Source organism: Chlamydotis macqueenii, chromosome 23, assembly GCF_036417535.1.
Source record: "Chlamydotis macqueenii isolate bChlMac1 chromosome 23, bChlMac1.mat, whole genome shotgun sequence".
Lineage (NCBI taxonomy): Eukaryota > Metazoa > Chordata > Aves > Otidiformes > Otididae > Chlamydotis > Chlamydotis macqueenii.
In genome coordinates, this window is record NC_141578.1 from 364366 (window position 1) to 372861 (window position 8496).

Below are 8496 nucleotides of genomic sequence, written 5' to 3' on the forward strand. Positions count from 1 at the left end.
CATCCCCCTGGGGAGCGGGAGGGTGAGTGAGAAACTGTGGTGATTTGGGCTAAACCATCACACTGTTTTTCTCAGTTTTCACAGCAGGGTGAGATCTCCGTCACTGCGACCCGCTTGCCCTTCAAATGCACAGGCGTGCGCCTGTGTGTCACTTCAGGTTAACCGAAGTGGCTGCTTCAGTTTGAAACAGGAGCTGTTGTTTCATTTTTCGGGCCATTTAACCCTTTCCTAACTGTAATAAACACGGTGATGAAGGACACAAAAAAAGGGGACCAAAAGATTGCAAAGGATGAAAGAAACGCTCTGATTACTCCTTTTAAAAAATGTTTCTTTAGCTGAAGCTGCTGAATTTGTCTCAACTTTACACACTGTAAAGCTCTTGCAGTTGGGTTTTGTTTTTTTTTTTTTTTTACACTGCATAAAGTGTTTTTTCCTCAGAAATCCCCCCACCAACTCTTGAGCTGAGTGATGCAGTTTCAATGCGTCACGGAGGCAGGGTTAGCGCAGGTCCCACTCTCGGGAAGGTCAGTGTAAACCCTAAAACACGAGACTTTGGGCTCCAGCGGGGCTCCAGGTGCCTGAAAACAGCACGTGGACCCCTCCCAGTGACAGTGCGTTTTTTTTTTTCAGAGGAGGTCTGGAAAGGGACATATCTCACCCCATGTTCATGCTGAGAGGGGTGCAGAGCTTTGGTCTCAGCTCCTGGAGGAATCAATCCCCTGCCCAGGGAAAGTGGGGAGATCAAGGCTCTGAATCTGAGAGCTCCTCTGTGGCCGGTCCTGTCCTGAAGAGGGACAGGGCAGGGAAAGGCAAGCAAGCCCAACCTCCACCGCAGAAGATCTCCAGTGAGTTGGGTCACAGTGCCTCAGTTTCCCCACATGACTCATGGAGATAATGCAACTGCGACACGAGCGATCCGCAAAAAGGCTTCAGAGACTGACTTCCACAGAGATTCATTTATTTGGGAGCTGGAGCTGCGGGACACCCGGTTTGCTGATAATTCACCTTGTCCCAAGGCAGGTGTTTGAAACAGCTGCAGTGACTCGTTGTGCCCAGAGGGCCAAAGGGTTTGGGACACCGCGGCAGGGAGAGCTGGCTGTTTTCCTTGTGAGGGGACGTGGGGCCAGATGCCACCTCCGAGTCTCCAGCTCTTTGTGTCCCTGCAGAGAGCCCATTCCTGGCTGTGTGGGCGGCTTTCCTCCTTGGTGCTCATCTGCGTTTTTCCAGCTGTGTCAGACTGGCTCTTGCTCATCTCCCATTCCCAGAAAGGGACACAGAAAATATAACCATCCCTTTTGCTGTGGCTCCAGGCTCCCCTGGCTGGTCCTTTCTGCACGGCCAAGCACCTCAACTGGGGACGGATCTGTACGGGAAGCCACAGCTGTGATGAGTGCTGGCCCTTTGCACGTCCTCAGTCATCCACGGGACTCCACTCAGGCGATCAGTGAGAGCGCAATGCTGGCTCCAAAAAGCTTCGCGCTGGTAACTGTCATGGCTTTGTCCTCTCCTGTCATAGCTGACAGCCCCGAAGGGCAGTGACTGTCCCCTCCACCAAGGAGAAAGGAGGGGTGAAAAGGCCTTTTCCTCTCCTCTAGCCCCCTGCACAGTCCCCGTGCCACGATGCGATGCTGTGGCCGCCCATTTTCCAGTCTTCTATCGCAGCTACTGTGGTCCTTTCCCCGTGGCACAGGTCTGGGACCTGAATCTGGTGGCTCTCAGCCAGGGAAAGCTATTCCTGCATGGGAAGGCTGGTGCATAGGGGATGAAACCCGCACCCATCCTTTACCAACACCCAAACCTGGGATGCAGCCAGTGGCCCCGACAGGGCAAGACAGTACCGGGGCAGCAGGATCCTCCCGGAAGACACGATGGCACCGTTCCCCTCCTGCAGCGCCAGCCTGGCGTGGGCAAAATCATCAGCAGCAGGCAGAACCAAAGTGACTATCAGCACCCCAGCCCCACGCCAGACCTGCTCGGCCTTTCTGCGGTGAGTTTTCTAAGAAACGCCACAGCAGTTAGCGAGTGTTTATGGGAAGGGTGCGCCAAGCTCAGTCTGCGGCCACGATAGCGCTTTGGTGGTGCCGCAGGAGACGGCAGCTGCTCAAGGGGCTTGGGTTGTGCACGGTGTGAGCAGAGGCGGCATGGCAGAGAGGTTTGGTTTTGTGTAAAAGCAGCTTCCCAGATGGTCCGGGGGAAAAGCAAGAGAGGAGGTGAAATAGAAACCACATCTCAAAATAGGCCTAAACTTTGAAGGTGTTTGGAGCAGAGCTTCCTGCTTCTAGCAGCCCCAAGCAGGAGATGAAAGATGCACAGGAGGGAAAAAAAAATACAAAACCAAAGAAATAAAAAAATCCAAACAAACAAACCTCACAGCTTCTGCTGAAGGCAGAGGCACAGCAGTGACGCAGCTCACCAGGTCACCCCTCGAAGCTGGGATGTGGCTCCAGGACCCTCGGTTCTCTCCAGCAGCAGCCCCATGGCTCAGAAAGTGCTGTTGGCGAGCCCGGGGTGACCACAGGAAAGGGAGGAATCCCTGGGCAGGGAGGGTTTCAGCAAGAAAGTATGGGGCAAGCCAAGGAAAACCCTGCTGTGCCTTAAATCTGGCCAGGGGACTGGGAAAGTAACCTGCAGAAAGGGAACTGTGCCCCTGGCTTGGAGTGGGAGACACAGAGCCCGGTGTGCACACAGCAGACAGTGCTCCACAAGGTCAAGCAGGAACAGAGCTTCAAAACTGGGCACATTAAATTAATTAAAAAAAAAAACCAAACAAGGGAAAAAACCCTAGCCTGAAGCTGAAGGACTGCCGAGCTGGGAGGTGGGGTTTGGCAGTTTGGAGGGTGAAAGCTCGAGTGAAGTGTTACCGCTGCTCGCTGACAGCGACCGACTTCTGGTAATCTGAAGATCGACTTCCTCTCGCTCCGTGTTGGCTGCAGCCGAGCTGGAGGTGGGGACAGCCCGATGGCGGCTTTCTTCAGCCACCAGCACTCAGCGTGCAACAGCTGCTCCATGCCAACAGAGCCAGAGCAAGAGGAGCTGCCTTACCAGATGTAATTTGGCTGACAACATCCGGTGTTTCCTACGGTCGTTTGATCTTTGTTTACTCGCCGTCCCCAGCACAGGCTCTGCACCAGACTGCGGATGAAGGCAAAGACCGGCGGTCCCACGGTTGCCACGGTGCTGTCAGCAGTAGCCAGCGCGCTGCCAGCATCCTTCATCCCACCCCGTGATAAAGGGATGTCTGCATGTTGTGGTTTTGTTAGTGAGCGGGGGCCTAAGGTGGCAGCTTCTGTAGGAAACTGCTAGAAGTCGCTCCCCTTTGTTCAGGGGACTCGGCCGGGCCTAGGGCAGACCCGCTGCTGGCCAAGGCCGAGCCAATGGGTAGCAGAATGTTCCGTGATAACGCTTCTGCAATAATGTATTTAAGTAGGGGAAAACAGAAAAAAAAAAAGAGAAGAGATGTGAAGAAGCTGAGTGGGGGCAGAGGCGCAGAGGGGGAGGCACAGGCCTCATGGGCCTTGCAGGCCTCACCCTCTGGCCTCTCACCAGGCAGCCGACTGGGCCCGACTCAGCCCGGCCTGGCTGCAAGAAGTGGAGAGGAGAGGAGATGGATGATGTGAAGAGATTCTGAGAGGCGTCTGCCAGCCTGTTGTGAAGAACTTTTCTTGTGAGAGAAACAGCTGCAGACGCCAAGGTCAGTTCAGAAGGAAAGGGAGCAGTAATGTTGCTCCTGGCCAAGATTCCCCTGCAGCCCCTGGTGACGACCATGGTGGAGCAGGTTGTCCCCCCGCAGCCCATGGAGGTTCATGGAGGAGCAGAGATCCACTTGGAGCCCATGAAGGACCCCACACCGGAGCAGGTGGATGCCTGAAGGAGGCTGTGGCCCGTGGAGGGCCCGCTGGGACAGCTGTTCTAGAGGGACTGCACCCCATGGAAGAGATGACCCACGCTGGAGCAGTTCCACGAAGGACTGTGGTGCATGGGTGGGACCCCACGCTGGAGCAGGGGAGGAATGTGAGGAGTTCTTCGCCCAAGTATGAAGCAGCGGTGTAAAACAACGCGTGATGAACTGACCGCAACCCCCATTCCCTCTTCCCCCCTGTGCCGCTTGGGGGGGAAGGTGGTAGAGATAATGTTAAGCTTGGGAAGAGTGAGGGTGGGGAGGAAGGTTATCTTGTTCTCTGTCTCATTATCCTGCTGGTTTTAGTAATTAATAGTTTTCCCCAAGTCAAGTCTGGTTTTGCCTCTAACAGTAACTTTAAGGATTTCTCCCTGTCCTTATCTCAAACCTCGAGCTGTTTTTTCTTATATTATCTCTCCCTGTTCTCTCAGGGAGTGGGGGGAGTGAGAGAGAGACTGCGTAGTCTGGTCCTGATCAGGGCTGAACTACGACACTGCATCACATCAAGTGGTTTGTTTTTATTTAAAACTGCATTAAAAAAATAAGATTTCTTAAAATTCCCCTGTACCATATCAACGATTAACAAAAAAACCCCGCCGGCGGCACACTGGGTTACGTGGAAAGACTCAGCAGTGTGGACAGCGCAGGCCAGTCCCCCCTCCCAGCCCCAGCCAAGACGCTGGTGGGGAAAAACCAAACCTCATCTGCAAATGGAGATCTCCAGGTGGCACAGAGACAACAGCAGCCAGGATCTTGTCCAGAGAGAGCTGGGGAGAGGCAGCCGCTCTGCGCCTCGGCCACACATCTGCCAGGAACACTACGGACGCGGGGACGGACGTGGGACAGAGATGGAGGGAAGGCCCGAATGGCAAAGCGGGGGATCAGCAGCGGTAGGAGCAAGGCGTGGGTGGGAAACCCACATGGATTATAAATAAATAAATAAGTTACCCTACCTGCTAGAACTCTTCCTTTAAAAAACAAAACCACATTCATGGCAATAAATTAAAACCAGAAGCCGGAGAGAAGACAACAGAGAAAATGTGATCGCTATGAACAACTGTCCATCCAGCTTTGCTCCTGTCCAGCTTTGTCCACATTTACAGCTCTTCTGGTTTGCATTGTCTGTGCATTTGCAAGGGCACAAGGAAGCAAAGAACCCCAGAAAATCCAGACGAGGTGGAGGCACAGGAGGCGAGGCGCGGCCCGCTTGGCTTCCGAGCGTCTGCTGACCGGTTTTCTTGTGGACAAGGGAAGAGGAACTCTGCAGCCAGGCCAGGCCTTGGGAAAGCAGCAGCACAGGAACATTCAAGGATTTCCTCCAGCACGGGCCAGGTCGCCACTGAAGGCACTCGAGCATGGTGAGAGCGGAGAAGAGACCGCCGTTTGGTCGTGGTACCTGCCCTCCACCCCCAATCCATTTTCCCCCGTTGGAGCTTTTCTCGTGGTAAGATCTCCGATCCTCTTGTGGTCCCCAGTTCAGCAGCTCAGGAAGACACTTGGGAGCCTCCAAAACCAAACCAAACCAAACCAGTTTACTCTCAAAACATCAAATGGGATGGGGTCACCCAGGTGGAATCCCGCAGAGCTGCGTGGGATGGTGGCCACCAGCACTTGGAAGAGCAGGTCTCCAGCCAGGCTCCAGGATGAGACGTGCGTGTTCCCATCTGTAGATCCCTGCTCAGCACTCTGGTCAGAGGAAGAAGCGTGGTCATCTTTGCTTCTTCTGGCCAGGAGACGGGTGGAGCAGTTATTGGCCAGGCTCCTGGAGCAGACTGTGCAGGTGGATCTCTGCCGTCTCCTGGGACATGCGAGTGCCTTGCAGCCACGGGTGGTTGAAGATCTCGTCCAAAGACGGCCTGTCTGAGGGGCGCACGGACAAACACCACCTGATGAGGTGCTGGCACTCTGAGGAGAGAAACCGCTGGTTGGTCGCAGAATCATCTCCTCTTGTCCACCTCGTACGACTGGCCACAGTGCCCGGGCTGTGCTCAGAGCTGCTCCCACGCCCCCCAAGTTGATTGCCCGTTTTGGAGGAGAACAGGATGGCAGGACATGTGCCACCTCCTCCAGCTACACATGGGAGACCAACCTCCTCCGCAGCCGCAAGAGCAGGATGCTGGCATGCCCGGTGCCATCTCCCAAACCCCGTTATCCCTCCTTGCCGCGGAGTTGGGTACCCACCAGGAGAAATCCGCCGTCGGAAGAAGAGCTGCCCCCGGATGATGTCCTGGTCCTGCTCGAAGGGGACGTCCCCGCAGACCATGTCGTAGAGCAGCACGCCCAGGGACCAGATGGTTGCTGCACGGCCATGGTAGCGGTGGTAGAGGACCCACTCCGGCGGGCTGTACACTCGTGTTCCTACAGGATCCGGGAGGAACTGGTCAGGCGGGTGCTGCTTGCTCCCAGATCCTCGCCTGAGCATTCTCGGGCTGTGGGGGCTGCACCGGCGCGGGCAACACTCGGTGTGACCTGCCAGCCCCTCGCCTGCACGTGACTCTTGTTTACAAACTTTGGGTTGTAAAATAAACCCGCCGGTGCCGGAAGAGGGCAGCACGGGCCCGGGGAAGGCCCGACCGTTACATGCAAAAAAAAAAAAAACCCCATGGGTGGTGAAAAGCCACGCCTTTACCCCCTCTCCTGTGTTGGCCAAAAGAACTCAAATAAGCCAAGGCAAAAAAGGGGAGTAGAGTAGGGCTGGCTTTGCAACCGCCCCTCTGCAACCCGATGTGCAAAAGCGAGGAACCTGTGGTGCCCGGCCAGGCTGGGCCCTGCAACGCCCAGGAGCATCCTCCCGACTGTGGGCTCACCATCAAATTTGGTGTAGACCGTGTCCTGCAGGAAGGCACCGGCACCAAAGTCGATGAGCTTGAGCTCACCAGTGGTGAGGTCGACGATGATGTTCTCATCCTTGATGTCGCGGTGCAGGACGCCGCAGCTGTAGCAGTGCTGCACAGCCTCCAGCACTTGGCGGAAAAAGTCCTGCGCCAGCTCCTCGGACAAGGACCCCCTCTCCGTGATGAAATCAAAGAGGTCCTGCGACAGCTCCGGACGCTCCAGCACCAGCACGAAGCTGTCGGGCAGCTCGAACCAGTCGAGGAGGTGGAGGATGCCTCGGAAGCTGGAGCCCACCTTGCTCAGGAGTACGATCTCCATGGGCACACGGGTGCCACTGGGCTGCGGAGGGACCACGACGCCGTTAGCGGGGCTGATGCTGCGTCGAGGACCCGGTACCCCCTTGTGTGAGCTCAGCGGTTCCTGGACATCCCCCCTGCCCAGAGGATGCTCCCGTGTGCCCCCTGGCCGGCCCCACCGGTGCTGGACATGCCCCCTGCCCAGGGGATGCTCCTGTGCCCCACATGCCTGGCCCCACCGCTGCCTGGGAATCCCCCGTTAACCGGCCCCACCGGTACCGGACATCCCCCGAACCCCGGGGATGCTCCGCGCCCCCCGCCCAGCCCAGCCCCGCTCCCCGCCCTCCCGCGCCTTGGCTCTCTCCGCCGCCCGGGACGCCCCGCTTTCTCCCGCGGGCCCCGCGCACTCACCAGCTCGCCCCACTCGGAGATGCGCTCCCGAGCCACGTGTTTGACGGCCACCTGCAAGCCAAGGGCAGCGGCCGGCTGAGCTCGCCGCCCGCCCCGCCGCCTCCCCCCTCCTCCTCCTTCTCCGCCCCGCGGCGGCCCCTGCCACTCACCGGGCTGCCGTCGGAGAGCCGGACACCCGAGTACACCGAGCCGAAGCCGCCGCTCCCCAGCAGCGGGCCCACCCGGTAGAGCTTCTCCAGCGGCTCCTTCTGCGTCCCTGCGGGCGAGAGCCGGCCCTCAGCGCTCCGCTGCCCCCGGGACCCCCCGCCCCCCGGCCGGGCCGCGGCTGTCTTACCGGGCTGCGCTTTCGCCGCCTGCAGCTCCCCGCCGGCTCCGGAACGCAGGTGGCTCAGGCCATCGATGGTGGCCAGCAGCATGCCGGCTCGCTCGGCCGGTGTCGGGGCCGCTGCCGGCGCTTCCCCACCCGGCCCGGCCGCCGCTGGCTCGGTGCCGGCGCTCGGGCTGGCGAGCGGCGGAGCTCGGGCGGCTGCAGGGCGGGACGGCTGCTCCGCGCGCGGCCGAGCTCCCGTGTGGCGCAGCGGCCCCCGGCCGCCCCCGGGAGCAGCGGGGGCCGTGGGCGGGACGAGCGGAGCCGAGGGGCGGTGCTACCTCGCCAGGCCCAGCCGGGCCGGGCCGCCCGGCGCCGCCAGAGCCAATAGGGCGAGAGGCGCGGGGCGGGGCGGCCGCGGCGGGGCGGGGCGGGCGGTGGCGGGAAGGCGGCAAAGGCGGGCGGGGGGCTGGGGCCGCCGTGGCGGGGAGGGGTCGGAGAGATGGGCGCGGGCGGAGCGGGCCTCGGAGAGCCCGCAGGCGTCCCTTGTTCTGAGCGGGAGTACTGCTGCGTCCTCCGGCTGCCAGGTTTCTGTCGGCAGCGTCGGGGGCGCAACAGAGGGAGGTGCGGTCGGGTGGGGTGGGAGCGTCACAGAGCGGGGTGCGGTTGCGGAGACCCCACGGAAAGGGTCAGGTGGGCTCCCGGGTGCTGGTCCGGGCCCGGGCTCTCCGGGGCCCTGTGCTGCCTGC

The 8496-nt window shown here is 59.3% G+C and overlaps 1 protein-coding gene across 4 annotated transcripts; it reads right to left on the reverse strand.

The window, feature by feature from the left end:
* Positions 1-4396: 4396 nt before the first annotated feature.
* PIM1 (Pim-1 proto-oncogene, serine/threonine kinase) lies at positions 4397-7963 on the reverse strand. Of its 4 annotated transcripts, none has more exons than XM_086765759.1 (6): positions 7775-7963; positions 7590-7696; positions 7441-7491; positions 6706-7072; positions 6080-6256; positions 4397-5758 (listed from the first exon to the last, which is right to left on the reverse strand). In XM_086765759.1, exons 1-6 carry the CDS (start codon positions 7854-7856, stop codon positions 5646-5648), a joined length of 897 nt encoding a protein of 298 aa, XP_086621885.1. In that variant the 5' UTR covers positions 7857-7963; the 3' UTR covers positions 4397-5645. The 4 variants fall into 4 exon arrangements, with proteins under 4 accessions (XP_086621885.1, XP_086621884.1, XP_086621883.1 ...); XM_086765758.1 differs by having other exon boundaries at positions 4397-5803; positions 7775-7961; XM_086765757.1 differs by having other exon boundaries at positions 4397-5803; positions 7590-7963.
* Positions 7964-8496: the final 533 nt, after the last annotated feature.